Consider the following 22,763-nt stretch of genomic DNA (forward strand, 5'->3'; position numbering starts at 1 on the left):
GTCAAACCAAATTTGGTTCCAGTCTTTCTTAGTGTCATAGGCTCTCCATAACTGCTTGGCAAGAAGAGCTTTGTTAAAAGTTTTAATAATTTTAATCCCCAACCCTCCTTTGTTCTTTGGTCTACACACCTTGTCCCAGGCAATCAAAGGTATTCTCTTCTTTTCTTCCACTTCTGACCATAAGAATCTCTTCTGAATTCTTTCCATAGCTTCAGCAATTTTGGCCGGAATACCAAACAGACTGAGGGCATAAACAGGGAGGTTTTGAAGAGTAGCTTGGAGGAGCTGCATTTTCCCAACCTGAGATAACATTGAGCCTTTCCATCCTGCAAGTCTCTTATTAATTTTATCAATGATCATATTCCAAAAGGAATTTGGGGGAGCCAACCCTAAAGGAAAACCCAGGTAGGTGGAAGGCAGCAATTCCACTTTGCATCCAATAATATTGGCAATTTTCTGTTGTCTTATGACTGGAGTATTGAGAAAGTACATAGCTGATTTGTCCCAATTAACTTGCTGACCAATTGCCAAAGCATAGGAGTTGAGAGCTGTTTTGAAGGCTTCAGCCTCTTTGACTGAGGAATATCCCATGATGATAGTATCATCAACAAACTGTTGATGAGTGCAAAACACATTGGCAGAGGAAGGTTGAAGACCTTTGATAGTTTTGCTTTGTTTCAATTTATGAATCATTCTACTCATACTTTCAGCCAGAATGGTAAAAAGGATAGGAGATATGGGGTCTCCTTGTCTTAGCCCTCTAGAGTTTTTAAAAAAAATTGTAGGAGATCCATTAACCAAAATAGAGAACATAGGAGTAGTGATTAGTTCTCTAATTATTTTGATAACCTTATCATCAAAACCAAAAGCCCCCATGATTTTAAATAGAACATCCCATTCAACTCTATCATAAGCCTTTGCCAAATCCAACTTTATCAAGAAACCTTCTTTCTTTGCAGCACTGAGGGAGTGAATGTTCTCATGAACAAGAATGATTGAATCAAGAATCTGTCTACCAGGAACAAAGCCTTTTTGCTCTTCAGATATGATTAAGGGAAGAACCACCAAAATTCTAGTAGTCAACACTTTGGATATTATTTTATAGAATGAGTTGTATAAGCTAATAGGCCTAAATTTGCCCATAGAATCCGCCCCAGCAGCTTTGGGGATTAAGGCAATAAAAGTGCAGTTCAATTCCTTAAGGATTCTTCTGGATCCAAAAAATTCTTTCACCGCATTAACCGTATCCTTCCCCACAATATTCCAAAATTCTTGAAAGAAAACATTGGGAATCCATCAAGGCCCGGAGCTTTATCCCCTTGAAAAGAGAAGACAGCTTTTTTGATTTCTTCAACAGACGGGATGGCAGCAAGGGTCTTATTCTAAATAGAGTTTATAATTTTAGGAATATTATTAACCAGATTGAGTTGATGGGTCTGATCAAGATCCTCGTTACTAGATAGAAGTTGCTTGAAGAATCTAACAGCTTCATCCCTGATATCATCTTTATTAAGCAGAGTGTTGTTCTCAACAGTTAGCTTTGTAATTCTATTTGCTGCCTTATGTTTTAGGGAAGTCATATGGAAGAACTTAGTGTTTCTGTCCCCTGCCTTCAGCCATATAGCCCTGGATCTCTGTCTCCAATATATTTCTTCCCTAGAGATAATGGTGTGAATGTTGTCAAGGACCTTATCTTCCATGGCTTTGGAATACTTTTTGTAGCCTTCTTTCTGGATGGAAATTTGAATCTGGTCCAGTTCCTCCTTTTATTTTTTCTTTGAATCAAAATTATCACCAAAGACCTTCTTGTTCCAAGCCTTAATATTGGTTTTGACATATTTTAGTTTTTTGGCAACTTTATACATGGCTGTTCCATTAATATCAAGATTCCACCATTCAGCAATGGAATTTTCAAGATTGGGGTGGGATATCCACATCTTTTCGAAGCGAAAAGGGAATCTCTAATTATGCTTAGAGTTCTCAGCAACAAAGGAAATGGGATAATGATCTGACCCAATTCTATTAATAACAGAAAGGGAACAACTATGAGAAATAATCCAATCATTAGAGAGAAGAGCTCTATCAAGTCTTACCTGGATAAGATCATCACCATCTCTTCGGTTTGACCAAGTATAGGAGGCTCCATTGAGATCCAAGTCAATGAGAGCATTGTCATTGATAAAGTCCATCAGGTCGGATCTGCTTTCTGGTTGAGCTTGACTACCTCCAAATTTTTCTCTGTCTTGCAGAGGAGTATTGAAATCTCCCATGACAACCCAACTATTCATAGAGAATTTTTTCCTTTTTTGCTGAACTTTTTCCCAGAATTTACTTCTAGCATATTTGGAATTAAGGGCATAGATATTAGTTATAACAAATTCCTTTTCATCGAAAATATTTCTAGCTTTTAGGGATAGAATATTGCCATCCTCATCTATCATATCTCTAAAGGTTGTGCTTTTATTCCAGAATATTGCAACCCCTCCAAAGGCTCCATTCGAGCTACTGCCACAGACTACCCCATTTTTAAAAAACTTTAGTTTCTCCACTTTCTCTTTTACTCGTTTTAGTTTCCTGAATCAGGATAATATCCGGATTTTGATCTCGAATAAGATTCCTTAATATATCCTGTTTATTGAGACCATTTAGGCCTCTGATATTCCATGATATTACTTTCATTTAGAAGCCTGGGGGCAGGACTCCTTGATAGTTCTCTGCCTTCCATCAGCTATGCTTTGTTTACTCTCTTGGTCCCTATGCCATTTCATGGTTTTGCGTCCTGGTGGGGATCTTGAGGCCCCAAAATCTGCCTTAGATCTGGTTCTGGTTTTTACTCCATTAGGACCTCCTGTCTTCTTGGTCTTAATTTTCTTTCCATTTTCTGTTGTGTTTTCTTCTTGTTGTTCTGCCCTGGATTCATCTTGTATGTTGCTCCATAGCTTTTCTCTTTTTTGGGGTGAAGTGGTCATATTTACTTCTATGTTCTAGAATAAAGCATTTAAGTTTGCTTGTGGCGATTCAAACTTATTGCTCCTTCTCATATCTATTTCCTGTTCTTGAAGCTCTTTCCCTAAACAGGGTTCTTCTTTCTCTGATATGGGTTCATATAGTTCCTCATGATGAGAGTCAGTGATATCCTCAAGTGTCTCTATACTGATTTCATTCTCCTTCTCTTGCAACTGAAGGGCTTCAAAGGTATTGCCTATTTTGATCTCAAATTCCTTGGTTTCATTCTTCTTGTTCCCCTTCATGGCAAGGTCTTTAATAAGGTCATCATTTTCCTGATTTACTGGAACCAGATTTCCACTTTTTTCTTCTAACTTATTGCAGACTTTGTTGTTATTTTTTTCTTTCCAAACCGGTTTATTAATATTTTTTTCTTTAACCATAGGTCTTTTAGGGTTGTTGGGGCAAGCCTTAGCCCAGTGACCTGCTTTTTTGCAAGAAAAACACACAAAAGGGAGAGATTCAAATTCAATGGCTTGTTCCCATAACCCAAGTTTGGAGTTTATATCAATAGTACTTGGGAGATCCATATTCTGTGATATGTTGACGCAGATGCATGCATACACTAGTCTCTTGCGAGCTGCAATCATTGGGTCTATCGCAATAAGCTCCCCAAAGGAATTAGCAATTCCTGAGAAAACATCCTCCACCCAGTATTCCAATGGTAATCCGGGCAATCTAACCCACACCGGAGCAAATTCAAAAAAGGAGTCATTTAGTTCCATGTTAGGGGTCCATTTTCTAACAGAAAGAGATGATTTACCAAACATCCAGGGGCCTCCACTTAGAACTGCTTCCAAATCTTCCCCGCATGAAAAAGAGAACACAAAAAAACCCCGTGGCAGGGCAGAAACTTCAGCCTGTCCTTTCATTCTCCATTTTCTTTTAACAAAGGATCTAACATCCTCAATATTAGGTCGGGGTCCGACAAATTTCCCCACCAGAGAAAGAGTCATTAAAGAGATGCTATGGTCAATAACCAAATCAGGAACCTCAATCGCAAGTTTACCTATTCTATTGTCTGATATATCCTTCACAAAGGGGAGAGAAGATTTACCAATCGGTTTACCAAAGGCATGTCTAGCAAAGAGGCTATTCCATGGTTTAGGTATTCGCCCCTCCTTGGTATTTCCGATATCAACCTGCACCGCCTCGGGGCAAGAATCTTGCATATTTTTTAATTTTTTAGGATCGGGAGGAGGGTCCCATGTTCGTGGGTCCCCATCCTGTCTTCCATCCTCATCATCAGATGTTTGTCCTCGAGCTGCAATGGATTCAGACCCAGAGGAACCAGCATTGCTGTTCCCTCCATTTCTCGAATTCAAATTTCCCCCTGCAAACGCGGTTCCCTCCATTTCCGTTCAAGATTGTTGTTGTAGTTCGTATATAATGTTGTTACTATTGTCAGTATTGGATGATTCCCAGGATAGGGTAGGGATCCGTAAACTTTGAAGAGCCTACTGTATTTTGGGTCTCGAGCGCTTTGGTAACTTAGACATCCTCTTCTTCTTTAGAACTGAATAAGTAACAAAGGTTGACACTTGCAATAAGAATCATGGATGATAGAATTAATTATCTAGTCTGATAGAATTAATCATCTAGTATGGTGGATGAACAATTCACTTATTAATAATTGATGAGTCAATTGAACTATAGAATATCACAGATTTGAATCATGTTAAGATAGATTTGTCTCCCAATCAATTAGTTTAAGTCATAAGTATATTGAAATAGATTAATTGTGGTTAAAACTGACCTAAACCTAGTGCAGAAGAGAACATGAGATATAAAAGGGAGAAGAGAACCTCATTTGAGGGAGGACAATTTGGGAATCAGAAGTGCAGATCTGATTTAAATAAGAAGTGCAGATCTGATGAAAGGCCGTGTCCCTTTCAAAGGGCAGAAATAATGAAGAGTTGCACTCTTTCAAAGGGTGCTAATGGTGAAAGGGTGTGTCTCTTGCCAAAGGGCATACATGATGAAGGGGTGTGACCTCTCCCTCACATTGAAAGATATTAAGGAAAGGAATCAAAAGCATCCAGTGACATCACCATGCATCAGATCAGATCAGAACTGTTATAAGTTACAGGCAGTAACATCCTTGTTCTTGGTGGTATGCATGGGATGTGCTTAATATGTATGATTAATATATGAAGCTTGATAATGTTCTTATGCAGAATTTAATAGTAATATTAATATAGACTGCAATATGTATGACAGTAATACTTAATTTCATATACATTCATAGTGCAACAAGATATTGACATTTTTACAGTGCCAAGCTCTTAACCAAAGTTCCCAGACTCGGACTTGGCTCGAACTCGGCAATGACTCGGCAAAATAAAAAAACCCTTGAAATTTAGAGATTTTTAACGATTTAAAACTTTTTTCATGCACCCATTATTGAATAAAGCTTAAAGACACTATAACATCATCAAATAGAAGCCCTAGCTCATCCTCAGCCTCAACCTCAGAGTATTTTGTCTGCCTCCTACAAAGGCGTCTAAGGTAGGTCCCGGATGATTGAGTAGCCATAGTCTCCGCCTATGAGGTGCCACAATGATCAACATCAGTTGTGCATGTGTCGGATCATGCTCTATCCTCCTCCTCTGCAATAACCACAGCCTCAGCCTCTCTGTCTGCCATGTCTGACATGTCGCGGCGCGAGTCTTGGAGCTCGGACTCAGCGAGTTTTACCATAACTCGCCTTACTCGCCCAAGTCAGGCGAGTTATGAGCAAAACTCGCCGAGTCTGAGTCACGAGTTGTCAAAACTTGCCGAGCTTGGCTCGACTCGCCAACTCGGCAAACTCGCCTAACTCACGGCGAGTTTGGGAACTCTACTCTTAACTAGTTCTAATTCCTTTTTCCTCAGGAGTGGTGTGATGTTGTTAGGGAGAGGAGGAGTAAAACCATCTCATGATAGATGAGCCTCAAGGGTGAAAGAACTCATGCTCCTGAAATCTGGGTTGTGGGCCCCAAGGGTGAATGGACTGAGCTTCCAGTAATCTGGGCTGCATTAGGGAGATGGTATCATTGCGCCCTAGACAAGCAAATCTCCCATCCAAGATTAGAAATTAGAGGGGGATTAAGATTAGCCATGAATAAGGACAATGCCTAACTGTTCTATGAGCAATCATAGTCATTAATTCATAACTATTGTAACATGGTAGGTAGTAATGTATGTTTCCCTTTGGATATTGACAGCCTATAAATAGGGGGCTTTACAAATGGTATCAGAGCTTTGATCCTGCCATCCTGCAAGATAAACATTAATCAATGAATCATTCTAGTCAATAAGAAGGAATCCAACAATACATGTAGTTGTGTGTATGCTCCGTGTTTGCATATATCCATGTGTATGCTCTGTGTTTGGTTCATTGATATGTTTCTAGCATGTTTATTCTATGTGTTTCCAAAGCCATTTCATATTGGAAGACATTTTGAACAATCCATGATCATTGCATCAGGACAAGCAATCTTAGGTGGGGCGGTAATAATAAAATTAAATACAAAAGAATGAAAATTAAAATATAATTAAATTTGATTAAAGTTAATGAATAGTCAAAAGGTATGAAATGTAAAGTTGTAACTCCCCCAAATATGAGGTATAAAAGGGAGAAGAGAACTCATTTGAAGGGGGCATAATTTGGGAATCAGAAGTGCAGATCTGATTTAAATAAGAAATGCAAATCTGATTGTAAAAGGTTGTGTCCTTTTCAAAGGGCAGAAATAATGAAGAGTTGCACTCTTTCAAAGGATGCCAATGGTGAAAGGGTGCGTCTCTTGCCAAAGGCATACATGATAAAGAGGTGTGACCTCTCCCTCACACAGAGAGATATAAAGGAAAGGAATCAAAAGCATCCACTGACATTACCATCGATCAGATCAAATCAGAACTATTATTAAGTTACAGGCAGTAACATCCTTGTTCTTGGTGGTATGCATGGGGATGTGCTTAATATGTATGCTTAATATATGAAGCCTGATAATGTTTTATGCAGAATTTAATAGTAATATTAATACAGACTGCAATATGTATGACAGTCATATTTAATTTCATATATATTCATAATACATGAGAACTTAGGATACTCATAGCCTAATCTTTAATCTTTCCTATTGCCCCTAAGAAGGATTGAATGTGGGAATGTTAGGGAGAGGCGGTATTAATAAATAATACCTTGCAAGATAGGTAAGTCCTGCGGTGGAATGGACCGTGCTACATCATACAAGGGCAATGGATAAGACCTGCGGTGGAATGGGCATGTGTTACATCATACAAAGGCCCTCTTTGTGAAGGATTGTTTCTAGCATCCTAACATAGTTATTCCCCATCCTTCGTAGGGTTGAGGATTAGGTTAAAGGCAGGGATTGGGCCTTAAATATGATAGTTATCAAATGTACTATGAAGCCAAGTGTTCATTAGTTGCAATAATTGAATCTAAGCATAATAGTTATGTTGAAATATGTTGATCTTCCTAGTAAGAAGTATCAAAAACCTTACTAGTTAAGAGTAACCCTAATGCTAAATTGATATAATTATAATTCTAAGAGAAAAATTGGAAGGGGCCATTATACCATTCCCATCTCCCATGTTGAAATATGTTGATCTTCCTAGTAAGAAGTATCAGAAACCTTACTAGTTAAGAGTGACCCTAATGCTAAATTGATACAATTATAATTCTAAGACAAAAATTGGAAGGGGACATTATACCATTCCCATCTCCCATCAAACTCTACTTCTATTGTTACTGTTTCCTCCTTTTTTAAAAGCACATTAAGTTTTATGTTTCATTTCCTTTGAAAAGATTTCAATTTAGTATAGATTTCATTTCAATTTACTGTTGTCACTATCAGGATTCATGTAGAAAAAAAACACAAATAGGCTGACCAAGGCAACTTCCCCTTTGATCGAACCATTTTGGAGGGCTTTCCCACAGTGGATTACAAAAAAAATGGTGAAGATTGGGAGCTTGGAGTTTGGACCACTTATATGAAATGATTAGAAGATCAAGGTAAGCAAACCCTGAAATTTTCAAGAACTTCTAAGATAAGACTGTAGTGCCCCAACTGTCCCCCTCTAGCATCCCCTTGGGGCAGTACACTAGTGTCCCTATACTAGCAAGGGTGCATTTGTTCTTGCAGAAATATCAGTCATGCAGTCACCAAATTTATCAAGTATTCTGACAAGCCAGTACACTATGTTGCTTTCTGTTTTTTTATCAAATTTAGGATTTCAAATTTCAGACTTCCCTTCCTTTTTGCAAGCATTTTCTTCTATCTTTTTACACTAGGGATTTTTGCTCTTCTTCCCTGAAATTTCTCATGTTTCTGACACCTATAAGTACCTAGACTAAATGTATCTGCTGTTCTTGCTTTTGCATCTGACAGGTCTGAAAGTTTGAGCTAATTAATTGCCAGTACAGTAAACCAGAACCCCTACACTGGCACCAGCACTACTATTTTATGTCACTTGTGCCGCTACTTTGACAAGGACACATCTGTCCTGCCTTCTTTTGGACCAAAACTTGGCCAGGAGGTTTCAATCAGTACTCAAGTTGAAAGTGGTGTTCGTCATTGATGAGGTTTAAGAATATATTGTCATAACCCAAACTGAAAACTTATATATATATATATATATATATTCTTCAAAACAATACATAAGCAAATAGATATTCATCAATATAATGCAGACTAATAAACATGCACACATGCAGAGCTAGACACTACTCGTATTCCAGATGTAAGTCTGCCAATCTGCTGCTTAAAGGTTTCTATCCTCAGGAAACTTGATCTCAGCACCTGATAAGATTTGTCTCCAAGCCATTCCTGCTGAAACACAACATTCAGCCCAGAAAAAATTTATTGTTTTATCAAATTTCAAGAGTATCCCTTCTCCTCTGCCCAGCGCATTATATCACTCGAGCTGTTCTTTCCCAGCACACCTCAATCAAAGGCATGACATCCCTCAAATGTTGGCAATAGCAGAGCAAAATTAACTGACAAATCTAGTGCCTTAAACTGGCCAGTAAACTAACAAATTAAGGCAACTCCAAACAGTTGACCACCTTGTTTCCAGCCAACTACAATCCTATCTAACCACACACACTCATTATTCCAGTCCTAGCAAAATGAAAGTAACTACAGTTCCAACTATGCTACTCCTATGCTAACAAACCAATCACTAAATAATTATGGATTTAGAGAAAGCGTTACTCAGTTACCTTATTCAATTATTCACTCCTATCTAATTGCTAACAGAACATTCACTTCCTAGCTAATTGCTAACAGAACACTCTAGAACACTCGTACAGTGCAGCTGTTTAAAAGGGGACATTGCATGTATCATGCAAGTGCTAAAAACAGAGGAGGCCAAAAGGCAATGGCAGAGTGGCAAGTAGCTTTCTGGTTTGGATTGATGAAGAAAATCTCTTTAGGGGAAAGATGTGGAAGCAGTTTATAAGAAGCTATCAGATGATATTCATGAAATGCAGTTTGATAATCAAATTCTAGAAGTGTTCTGCCAAGATCTTGAGACGGCAGTTTGACATATTGTTATATCATTTCACAATGGAATGTTGCAACTAACTAGTGGTCATACAATGCCACTGCTGGAGGATGGTATGCTGAAAAGGGCTCTAGCCACAAATCATTCATAGCATTAACTGCGACAATGAAGCATCAGTAATGGTACTTTTGCACCTTCTGTGGAAATTATTCTCCTCTGGGAATCATATTTATAATAGGGTTTAGGTACTTTTTGTGGTACAATTTCTTTTTTGTCTGTTGTTTCCTTGGTGTAGGATTTAGTAGTATTCTTCTCTTTTTGGATCAGATACCTGTATGCTACCAGTTTTTGGCATGAATATATTAGTTTTATGTGGCTGGTGATACTGGGTTTATGATATCTACTGTTTAAGTTTGATAGGCTTTGAAGTTGGATGGTAATTTTATAAACTCTCTGCAGTCTCTGAAGCTGGTATTGTTGATTTTAAAGTAATTGCGGTCTCTTCTACTATTGATGGGCTAGGGCCCCATATATAGATCCCCAATAATATATCTAAAAACAAAAACATTACGATACCCTCCTTTACAGGAATACGTTATATTAAAAAAGTTTCACAGAAGCATTGTCCAGATATTTTGGTAGAGTTAAGGGTAGCTTTACTAGCTCACCACCAAGCAAGACACCAGTTTGAGATATGAAAGCCCCATTGTAGAAGCCCAAATGCAGAATTTTTTTAATTTCTATCTACCTTGTATATTGTTCGTATTGAGGGTACAAACATAATATCCCTCCACATTCAAACTAGTGCCTCATTTATTAAGACCTTACTATCAAAGCAGAAGAAATATAAGTGCTACCTTTCACCTTCATTCAGCAAAGCACAGACTGAGAAAAAATTGATGAACCTAGCAAAGCAAAAGAGTACAAAACAGAAAGTCATAAAAATACACCTGGCACAAGTGAAACATAAATGTTCCTACTTACCTTCATTCAGCAACGTACACACATTACACCTCCACCGCCTACCACTATCTGTGAAAGTGACATAGGGATTGATGTAAGTACGACATCTTCTGCACCTTACAATTCCAGATGGTCCAAAATCAACAACAGGTATTTCTTCCTGTAAAAGAGACAAAAGAAAACATTTGTACTTGTAAGACAAAATCAAGAACACTTAAAACTCAATCATTGAAATTATTGTAGGAACATAAATAGCAACAGAAGGGATATTTTCACTAACCCCATCTGGTGGTTCAGCAAGTGGATGAACCACAGCCCCAAGAGGCAAATGCCACCGAGCCATCAACGACTGGGAATTTGGTAATGCATGAGTTGTAAACCGAAGATACCTCGGATGACAATTTGAAACAAAAATTGAACTTGAAGATGTTACATCCATGTCTGCTTCACTCAGAGGTCGTGGAAGTGAAATGGGATCAAGTCCTGCCTCTACTGATCCAGGAACAGAGCTCACCGAGAGTGACTGAAACTCCTCAATCAATCCCTGGATGCTTCCTGTAGGAGGTCCTGCTGTTGGATAAGATGGCAGTACTCTGGCTTGCTGACCATCCATATAGGAAGGTTGTACTGGTGGCTGGAATGCAGCACCTGGAAATGCCGGAGGACCTGCTAACCGTGGAAAACTCTGTTGCTGTCCAGGAATTCCAGGCTGAGGGATAGGAAATGGACGTGGACCAAATGAAGGAATCTGTGGACCTTGCCCACTTGAATATGGTCTTGAAAATGATTGCTGCATAGGTGGTCCCGAAGTAGGAACCGAAGGAGGTCCGCCTTGAGGATATTGTGGTGAATACTGAATTGGAGGCTGAGGAACATTCCCTCCAGTGGGCATATAATTTGCTGCCTGTGATGGAGGACCTAATGGCACAGATGGAGATGGGACCACAGAAGGTGTGCGTGGACCAAGAGAAGGTATAAACTGCTGACTTGTCGATGAACCCGGTGGAGGTGGTGTCGGCTGACTAGTCATGAAGCTGCCAGTTGGAGGACGAACAAAAGGTGGAGGAGGCCCTACAACAGAAGGTGGTAAATGCTGTGATGGTTGAAATGGTACAGCAGGACCATTCGGCCTTACTGGCTGTGTTACTCTTTGTTCTGGTCCCTGTGGAGTAATTGTGGGTGGGAAGGACACAGAAGAACCTTGAAAAGAAGTTCCTGTAGAATTGACAGGTTGACCAGGAAATTTAGGATTTTGAACCTGTTCAGGCCTCATTGCTTGCGTTGAACCTGGAAGATAAGATCAAAAAGTCATCCCTGCTGCTAAATCTGAAAATTTTGATTTACCATTAAAAAGACAAGAGCACTGTAATAAAAATGAAATAAGAGTGTGTTTTGCCATCAAACTATAAAAAATTAAATATAAAAACAAGAAAAAAGCAGCATGTTAACTCCTGCCTTCCTTAGGCAGAAGTATTCTGAATTTTTTTGGTACATATGATTGAAAATTGATCATCCAGACTATTGTTGTTCCTTTACTTTTGTTGTTTGCTGGCTCACTGGTGATTGTATTATAGTTAACTATAAGCGTTTCGAAGAGTTAGGCATTCAACTCTTGTTCTTTAATTGCTTTATCCTTTGACTCATACTCATGACTAATGACCTTTCATTACAACCATCTTTGTTCTTCTACCATCATACTCTTTTCTATATACAAGAAAATTAATATTCATAAAATGTATGGTGCTTTTAGTTTTTCCATCAATTAATCAAGACTGGTTCTTGCAAAGGCTTAGTTACTTTACCATGGATTATGATGAAAATCTGTGTTACCGATTTGTCTGCATCAGACCCCGGGTCCTGGACCGGTCTGACCCACATTCAGTGTTTGGATCCAGTCCCCTATGGATTTGGGCAAGGTCCCACCCACAGCTTGTGGATCCATCCCAAACAAATCCAGGCAGAATTTTGACAGCTAACGCATCCATCCAGCAGTTTTCACCACTTTCTAGTTTTAATTTCTTTTACTTTTTATTTACTTTGTTTTGACAATGATGTAAAACATCTATTTATGCAAATTTTCACATGATGATCTGAGTTGTTGATTTCACTTACTTTCCATTCAAGGTGGATTTTTGCTCTCTACAGGTTCTCCATTAGGGAGACCTTGTTGACATTCTCATCTGTCATTTGTTACAAAGATGTCTTGTATGACATTGTTGCTGTATATCAGAATTTGTCAGTGTTTTAGCCATAGTTCGTTGGTGCCCTTACTTTGCACATTTTGCAGATGACTTGTTGACATGTTGTGATTTGTGATTTTACAATCATGTTTTGAATGCACCGGATGAAAACACTTGATACTGTGGTGCATTTGATGATGTATGTAACATGTTGGTTGTGGATGTTATTGGTGGACAGTTGATTTGTATATGTTCTTCCTTACTGTATCAATTGCAATTGATGAGTGCTTGTGTCTACTGTGAGCAATATGCTACAGTTGATTGGATATCAGCTTGGTAACTGACATATTTCAATTATTATTTTTTTTTTTTTTTTTTTAAATTTTTATTGAGCTGTTGAGGATATGGATGGTGATGATGATATTTTGGTGACTCGTATTTTGATCAATGATGTCTGATTGTTGACACTTGAAATTATTAATTTTTAACTTTAATGTATATCATGACATTCAGGTTTGACTAATATTTTACTATTAATATAATAGTGTATTTTGAACTTGATTACTGCTGCAAATACATATATACTTCTGAATTTTATATGTTTTTGTATGGACAAAGCCAAAACAAACCCAACCCCAACCCACAAACCGAACCCTTGAACTTGAACCCAACCCACTACAAGGAGCGGTAACCTAGGCATGCTTCGATGGCTTTAGTATTGATGCCCTTCATGACAAATTTAAGGTCAATGCTCACACCTGGTGGTACTTCTATGGCATTTCATTCACACAGCTACACCTCTTTGCTATCAAAATTTTATAGCAATTTTTATGAAAAAAAATCTTTTATCTTTTAAGTTTCATTTATAATTTAAAATCTCTCATTTTATAACTCTTAACACTCAAATTTTGCTTACAAGGCTGCTAGCTCATCTGCATCTAAGAGGAATTGGAGCACATAATCCTTCATCCATTTAGTAAAGTGTTCTAAGAGGAATTGAAGCACATAAGCCATTAATTGAATAAAGTGGAATCAATTGCACTCAAATTATGCAAAAGGATTTAGTGTATGTGCATTCCACCTTAAGTATCATTTCACACACAAAGTGGCTACAAAGAAGTGGACACAAGGAAGTAGGATATCAAACCAAAGCATACTCTCACCTTGCTGCACTTGATGTTGAAGACAAGCCAACTACTGAGAATGACAGTGCCAGTGACACTATTTGTATTTCTTCTAATATACCAGCACCTACATCATCTAAGATGGATGATGATGATATTTTTGAAGACCCATATGACATGATGTTTGATTGGTGAAGGCTAAATTTTGACAGTAGAGATTATTATTTTTTAATTTAATAGATATCATGACATTCGAGTTTGACTAATTGACATTGTAATTTTTTTAATTTTTATGGTGGTTTTGTTTATTATGCAATGTCCCTTTTGGGATATTCCTGAAATGCCTTAAAACAATAATATTTACTCAAAATTGATGAAAGTTTTATCAAAGATTAAGAATTTATGATAATTCTCCGATTAATAAATCATAGCGCAACACCCAAAGTTCATCAAATCGTGAATTCTCTGGAAATACTTTACAAATCTGCTAAATTGGAGGATTTCATCCCTAACTCAACAGTGAAAATACCAAGGGTTCCGTCCTTAGCTTGCCAAATAGCATGAAAGGATTGTCATCCTTCCAACTCTTAGCCCACCTTGAAGGGTTTTCGTCCTCCTCAACCAAGTTTTGGGTTTCTGTCCAAACTCGGCAAGCAAGTGCATGAAAGGTTTTTTGTCCTTCCAATTCTTGTGAGCCCGGAAGGAAATTTCATCCTTCTAATTTGCAAATATCACCTAGAATTCAAAACTGATAACTTGATGTATTTGCTAAACTATTGCTGATTTGCCTTTGCTGAATAATATTTCTTGATGGATTGACAAGTCAATCTTTTAATAATACTTGAATGCTTTATAAATAATTGTTGCTTGAATTGGTTTTCTGAATTATATTTATTGCTGAATGTATTTTTGAATTGATGATCTCCCAAATGATGTGTTCTCTCTCTTATATCTTCAAATGAGAGAAAGTCACACCTCTTCACTAACATCATAGCCTTTGCAAAGGATGCATCCTTTCATAATTAAGCGCTGCTATGGAGCGTGTTTGTTTCAGTTATCACTGTTCAAAATATTTGTTTTAATCTTAGTCAACCCTCCTTCCATTTAATCTCTATCCTCTTTTAATTTCATCGCCCAAGTTATTCGTGATAAAAGCTGGGATTCTATTTTAAAAGCTACGATCTCTAGGCAAAAGCATGATAGTCCACCCTTCCCAAGATTGCATGTCCACAAGCAATTTTAAATTAGGATGATGAAAAAATTTGCTTCTTCCAAGTGAAGTCCCCCATAAGCAAATTCTTCCATTTAACCAAATATTCTAAAATAACCTTATTTCTTAAAAAAAAAATTCTCTCATGTCAATGATGGCCTCAGGTTCCAAAATTATTTTTCCCTCATCATCAAGCAGGGTAACTGCAGACATGGTCAAACATGTTGATCTAGCACCTTCTTGAGGCTTGAGGCAAGATAAAGGGAAGACATTATGAATTTGACAATTTGTTGATAATTCCAATTCATAGCAATCTCGCCGATCCTTCTTATAGTCTTATATGGCCCATAGAGTCGTAGCTTGAGTTTCTCAACACCACTTACCTTGATAAAAGATTGTTTATAAGGTTGAAACCTTAGAAAAACAAAGTCTTCAACTTCAAATGTTCTTCTAGATCTACAATCAACATATAACGTTTACTGATTTTAAGCATGTTGCAAGTTTTCCTTGAGGATGTTTAAAAATCCATACTTTGTTGTACCATGTCTCTTGCTCCAAGGACTCTGCTGTACCATAATCTCCAAATGATACTACCTCATATCCATATAATGCCTTGAAAGGACTCATTCCCATCGACATATGATGAGTCGAATTGTAATAATATTCTCTGAGATATAGCCATTTGACAAAATGTTTTCTGTTCTGAGACATAACTCTACAGATATCCTTCAATCCACTTATTTACAATTTCGGTTTGCCCATCCATTTGTTCTTGATAGCTAATGCTTGGGGTAAGTTTTGTTCTGGCCAACTTAAGTTCTTGCCAAAATAAACTGCAAAATCTACTATCTCTGTCACTAACGATGTTTTTGGGTAGCACATGTAGTTTGATGATTTCTCTAAAGAAGAAATTACATGAAAATGAGCATACTTATTTAGCCTATCCACCACCACAAATTTACAATCTTCTCCTTGTACTTTCAGAAGTCCTGTAATGAAGTCCATTGAAATGCTCTCCCATTTTTGACTTGGTATTAGCAAAGGTTGTGACAAACCGGCTAGAAATGTTTGCACTACCTTGTTTCTTCAACAAACCATACATTCCCTGATATGCTTCAAAATATCCCCTTTAGGGCCTTCCCAAGAAAATCTTTCCCTCGCTTGTATGTTTTGTAGTACCCTAATGACTCACTAATGGAGTATCATGGTATGCCCTCCTAATCTTTTCTTTTATTATCAATGTTGGGATGAAGAATATTCTACCTTTGTAGAGAATGAGTTCCTCCACCACCTTGTACTTATCATCTTGTAGTTTCCCTTCCAGTATATCATTTGCAAATGCATCCTTAACATATTTAGCAAAAATTGAATTTTTCCAATCTGCAAAAATGCCTGTCATAGAACATAGGTGAGGTCATCGTGATAAAGCATCAGCCACATCATTAATTTTCCCCTTCATGTATTCAAGATTAAAGTAAGCTTGCAACTTGCTAACCCACTTCTATTGTCTATCATTTAGATCCTTTTGGTTCAAAAAGAATGTTAGACTATTATGGTTAATTTTGACAATAAATCTTCCACAAACTAGGTATTGTATAAACTTAGCTAAAGCATGCAACATAGCTACTGTTTCTCTGTAAAATTTCATCCATTCCAAATTCACATTGGATGCCTTCACAAATAGTGATTGTTGCTCAAGTATCCTCAATACTTCATCAATATGTCATAAGTGAATTTCCCAAATTTTACAATAGATCAATATATCATCAAAGAACACCAAAAAAAATCCTTAACTGTTTGCTGAATATGTGGTTCATGCAGGATTGAAATGTGGCAGGAGCATTAGTTAGTGCAAATGGTAGGACTATAAATTCAAAATGTCCAAAATCACACTTAACATCCTCTCTCCTCATTCTTATTTGATGGTATCCAAAACATAAATCAATCTTAGAGAAGTATATTGCACCATGAAGTTTATTTATTAGTTCATCAACCCTAGGGTTGGCATATCGGTTCTTGATAGTTTTTTATAAAGAGCCCTATAATTCACACACATCCTCATAGTGCCATCTTTCTTTTTCACCAGTGCCACAGAAAAGGCAAAAAGGATAGAGCTAGGTAGTATATGCCAAATCTCAAGTAATTCCCTAATTGTTCTCTTAATTTCTTCCTTATATCTCTTTGGGTGGCAGTAAGGTGTGATAATGACAGGTTTTGCTCCTTCCAATTCAATAGTATGCTCAAAACCCCTCTTATGAGGTGGTCAAGGTGGAATATTGCTAAAAATTCCCTTACTCTTGTCTAAGATAGATTGAATATCAATATGTGTAGTTGTCCCTCCTTTTAAATGAAGATTAATCAAGGATCGTACATTGTGCTGCCCATTCTACTAGCCTATGTCTTAAAGCTTTCTCGATCCTTTTTGATGACACCACTCTTAGAGATCCATCCGATAGACCTTGTGGAATTTACTTCCTTGCCATTGAATTTCCATCTTTTGAAATTTTGATAATACCTCCCTAAAAATGTAACCATAGAATGCCAAAACCACATTCATATCGCTCGTGATTACTACATGGAAATCCTCACTTATTTTGTGTCTCTCCCAAGTAATGCTTAGTTGTTGAATTCTTTGTGTGCAAGGAGTAGTGAATCCATCTGCCATGACTACCTTGAAACCTTCAAATCTTTCAGCTTTTGATTTCATCTTCATTACTAGACCTTCATCAATGAAGTTATCTGTAGAGCCGTTATCTGCTAACACAGTCACCTTTGTCCTTGTAAAACATTGTGAATTTAAAGGGGTAATACTTCAGTGTCTCTAAAAGTGTGGCCAATGTACCACTTGCAAACTCTTCTTCATCTTGTTTGGTCTTGTTCTTTTCATGTGTAAATTCTCCCTCCTCAAATTCATCATCTGTTATTGCTTCTCTGTGATGAACTTGTCCCTTCTTCAAGCATCAATGGCTCGGCTTCCATAGTTCTCTAAAATTTAAAACATAATTTCTTCTTTCAAAGATCGCTCAAGCATTCTTCCTCCTTGTTGGATTGAGAAGGTAATGCTTTTGGTTACCAATTATCCTCGGCAAAGGATTTCTTGTGTGACCCTATGGTATATTCTTGGGATAGATCTTGTTTTTAGGTGGAGTATTCCAAATTTAAAGCCCTTCAAAAAGCATCTTGTAGAGATGATGGTTCAAAAGCTCGGACAAATCTGCTAACTGATTCAAAGAATCCTTTAATAAATAAAGGCTTGAGTTTACATTCAGTAATTTTAGGCACCATGATTAGAGATTCTTTGAAATATTGTTGCACATTCTTCCAAGATACCTTAATGCCTTAGTAATGTTAACTCCTTAAAATGCATCTCTAGTTTCTTCTTGTCAAACCTTTCTATGAGTTTTTGTGTAAAGTCATCGTACGTGGCAATGAGATGACATTCCTATGTTGATTAGTCCATGATGCCACCATTCATGTGATATTCCCTCTTAGTGAAGAATGGCAAATTTAATAGCTTTGTCTTCCGTCATAGCACTAAGAGAAAGATAGGTATCTAGTTTTTGGATCCATGCTCTTGCAGTGCTCTTTCCCAAACCATTAAAAGCAGGAAGAGTCGTCTTACTTATTCTTTGTCATAAATCTTTGTTGAGTTGCTTTCCTTCTCCTCTAGAGGTATTGCTTGACCTTGCATTATAATATTCTCTAAATGGAATATGTCTTCTAGGGTCAAGATCAATTCTTGATTATGCTTCCACAAATTCATCAATGGCATTTGCTACCATGTTGGGCTCCTCTTTATTGCTCCTCTCTAGGTAAGAATGTAGGCCATGTTACTCTAGATCAAGATCTTAATAGATTCCTATTGTTATTCTCGAAGAGATTTGAATTAACATCTCTTTCATTGGTTTGGTTAGGCCTAACGGCACTTATTGTATTATTCATGATTTGAAGTGTTTGGAAAAGCAATTGTCTTGTTTGCTCTTGTCACTCAATATAAGCCTTCAATTCATTTACTTGGTCTACCTCATCACCCATTTGATCACCCTGAATTAGGTCGCTACTTGCCTCTAGTCTTCTCCTCTCTCTTTCCAAGGCTTGTTGAGCTCTTTGGCTCAATTGCACATGCTTATTTGTTTTATCGTTAGGGTGGCAAGATCAAAGCTTTGATGCCAATTGTAATGTCCCTTTTTTGGATATTCTTGATTTTGCCTTGAAACAATAATATTTACTCAAATTTGACGATAGTTTTATCAAAGGATGAGAAATTATAATAATATCCAAATCAGTAAGTCATAGCACAATACCCAAAGTTGATCAAATCATGAATTCTCCAAAAATACTTTGCAAATCTGATGTAATAGAGGGTTTTATCCCTACACTCAACAATGACAATACCAAGGGTTTTCTCCTTAGATTGCCAAAGAGCGTAAAAGAGTGGATGTCCTTCCAACTCTTAGCCCACCTTGGAAGGTTCTTGTCCTCGACGATAAGAGCATGAGAGGGTTTTTGTCCTTCATATTCTCGTGAGCCCGAAAGGGATTTCGTCCTTCCAATTTGCAAATACTACCTAGAACTCAAAATAACTTGAGGTATTTGCTGGATTATTGCTGATTTGCCTTTGTTGATTAATATTTCCTGATGGATTGACAAGTCAATCTTTTAATAGTACTTGAATGCTTTAAAAATAATTGTTGCTTGAATTGATTTTCTCAATAATATTTATTGTTGATTGTATTTCTGAATTGATGCTCTCCCAAATGATTTCTTCTCCCTCTCATATCTTCAGATGAGAGGGAGTCACACCTCTTCATTAACATCATAGCCTTTGCAAAGGATACATCCCTTCATAATTAAAAGCTGCTTTTGGAATGTGTTTGTTTTAGTAATCACTGATCATAATATTACTTTTGATCTTTATCGACCCTCCTTCCATTTAACCTCTATCCTCTTTTAATTTCATCACCCACGTTATTGGTGATAAAAGCTGCAGTTTATTTGTACAAGCTGTGATCTCTAGGTGAGGGCATGACAATTATGTTATGTTTTGTGAAATTAAAAGCTGCTTTGGAATGTGTTTGTTTTAGTAATCATTGATCATAATATTACTTTTGATCTTTATCGACCCTCCTTCCATTTAACCTCTATCCTCTTTTAATCTCATCACCCACGTTATTGGTGATAAAAGCTACAGTTTATTTGTACAAGCTGTGATCTCTAGGTGAGGGCATGACAATTATATACTAATTACTACTGAAAATATGTATATAATTCTGATTTTAATATGTTTTGTATGTACGAACACAACTCCCAATAATTTTTTGACCAAATACAAACCTAGGACTGGTAACTTAGCTGAGCAGCATTCCAAATTTACCATGCAAATTCTGATATGCAGAAATCACTATTGCTATTTTGTTGCTGAATATATTATTCTGCTACATAGTTATTAAACTCTTCCCAAGAGGCCATGTACTCTCAAGTTTACTCCTGCTCGAACAAAACAAACTATAAAGTTCCTACTTAGTTTGGGTGAGGAGGTTTAAATTGCCACCGAGCAACCATCTAACTGAATCAAATCTCATTCTTTGACTTGTTGAGTCATTCCACAATCTGAATTGTGCGACTATGAACTGCTCATTTCTATCCCCCATTACACTATACCACATAGAACACCCATTTATCTCTGCTTGTATCACATTTTCTTCTTGTCACTAGGTTGCATAAAGGAAGGCAAATGGCATCCTCTAGCTGCACCTTTTGGATACAATCCACTCCAGTGATCTCCAGTATTCAATATATAGATTCTAGAATAATGGGATGACATTAACTACACTGTATAGGTTCTTATGGCTGCCTAACCCAAAAAAAAAGTCCAGGAATCCAGAATAATTTATGCCTGATGATCAATGTAACCTGTTTACTTGGGATTAGAATGGACAATTGACGAGCATTACGGTCTCTCGTGAACACTTTACATACACATAAACAATACTTACAGGTTCTAATTTAAAAATCTCCTATTCACGCTAATCTAACAATTTATTTAAAAGGTGAAGATGATTTATCAGGTCGAATCCTAACCAACATGCTGACTTGGCATATGAGAGACACCTCGTGTTAATAGGAAGACCTTTCTCTTTGCTCTTAAATACTATTCAAACTTGTATCCCTTAAGTTTCAGCATCGTAACAAAGATTAGGAATGAACTGGACCTTGTTAAATGATCTACACTAGAGTTTTCCATGGAAGCTTTCCAGCTTGTCTGACAACAAATTGCAAGTGATAATTGTGTTATTGAAATCAACTCCATAAAGATTTCTTTCTTCTTCCAAAAACTTCAGGAATCCGATTATCTTTGTTCAAGGTATATTTCCCGATTTACATTAAATTTCACTTAAAATGAAGCTGCTAAGTTTGATCCAATATACTCAAGGAAGTGGACAATATGCCCTTCATTTTTACAATATGGGAAAAAACAGAAGAAATTTATATTTTAAAATTAGGGTTCCGAGCCACCGTACCTGGAGCTGAAAAGGGCGAATAGTGCTGAGCTGGCGGCCTGCTCGGCACGCCGGGCCTGTTTGGTTGCATCGCGATTGATTTTAACACAGGTTTTCAACGCATCTGCACATAAATCCGCTGACAGAATAAGGCTTCTCGGTGTTATTGAAATTTCAATTAGATCTTAAAACATGATGAACCGATCTTCAATTACATTAGCAGGGCTTAGTAAACTACGTAATCGATGGAAATTCTGGCTCGGAACAAGCCTTCGACTGAAATCAAAGGCCTGAAATCAGATCGCCCGGCAGAAGGGTCGAATATACTGCAGAAAATGTTCTAGAATATACTACAAACTATTAAAAAGAAGAACTCTCTCTGTTGTGTTAATGGAGGCTCCACAGGAGAGAATATATCAAGGGCCCTCGCGTGCAGGCCCAGACGGACGGCAGCTCACATAGGGCAAAGGGAAAGTAATAAATTGGGGACGGAAAAAATTAAGAACAGAAAAACATATGTAGGTGTACAGAGTGGATAGTCGTACAGAAATTTACGATTGTCTCCCGTAAGAGAAATTCAATGTCCGTCAAAATTCACAGCAACTGACCAGATGTCAAAATTCACAGCAACTGACCGAATCTGGATTTGGCGTTTAGTAACCGTAGGTCGCCGCTCAATAATAATAACAGGGATGTATGCGAATGCTTTACTGGTAATTAGTTTCTGGTTAAGAAGGTTTTCCTGGTATTTTTAAATACAAAGTGTGTTAGTTAAGGAAAATGCTTGAGGGTTATTTTAATTACATTATAAATTATGTTAATTAAGGGAAGGGATTTAGGGTTATTAGTTCTGATCATAGGCATATAATTATTATTGTACGTGATGTTCTTTAATTATTGTAAGTGTTGTTTTTTAATTCGTTATTAATAAAAAAATTAACAAATTAAAATTCTTAATCTTTCTTAAAGTATAATGCAAATATTTTAATTAAAAATATTAAGAAAATTAATTATCTTATATTTAATCACTTCTTAAACTTAAGGCAATATGGAAGAATTTTCTATTTTGAATCTTTTTCAAAGATTGTAGAATCTATGCTTTCTTCCCTCACTCAAATGGCTAAATTGAATAATTTCTAAATTTAATTAAGAAAATTGATTTTTTTATAAGAATACTAAAATAATGAGTTTTAATTTTTTTGGAAAACTTATTTTCAATATTTAAATACTTATATTTTTTTTATTATTTCAAACCCTCTTTAATATCACC

General features: G+C 37.0%; 1 protein-coding gene across 3 annotated transcripts in view; it reads right to left on the reverse strand.

Moving 5' to 3' along the window:
* LOC131065537 (protein transport protein SEC24 A) overlaps window positions 1-22,192 on the reverse strand; it is a 56,326-nt gene extending 34,134 nt beyond the window's left edge. Inside the window, exons 1-4 of one of the 3 annotated variants that reach the window (XM_058000059.2) lie at window positions 22,039-22,192; window positions 21,515-21,617; window positions 10,760-11,766; window positions 10,501-10,639 (exon numbers count right to left, since the gene is read on the reverse strand). In XM_058000059.2, coding sequence (XP_057856042.2) covers window positions 10,501-10,639; window positions 10,760-11,766; window positions 21,515-21,584 — 1,216 coding nt within the window. In that variant the 5' untranslated portion in view covers window positions 21,585-21,617; window positions 22,039-22,192. Of the gene's footprint in view, window positions 1-10,500; window positions 10,640-10,759; window positions 11,767-21,514; window positions 21,618-21,708 lie in introns of all 3 variants that reach the window. The other 2 variants (XM_058000058.2, XM_058000057.2) reach the window with 2 other exon arrangements.
* Window positions 22,193-22,763: the final 571 nt, after the last annotated feature.

This window comes from Cryptomeria japonica, chromosome 4 (assembly GCF_030272615.1).
Source record: "Cryptomeria japonica chromosome 4, Sugi_1.0, whole genome shotgun sequence".
Classification (NCBI taxonomy): Eukaryota; Viridiplantae; Streptophyta; class Pinopsida; order Cupressales; family Cupressaceae; genus Cryptomeria; species Cryptomeria japonica.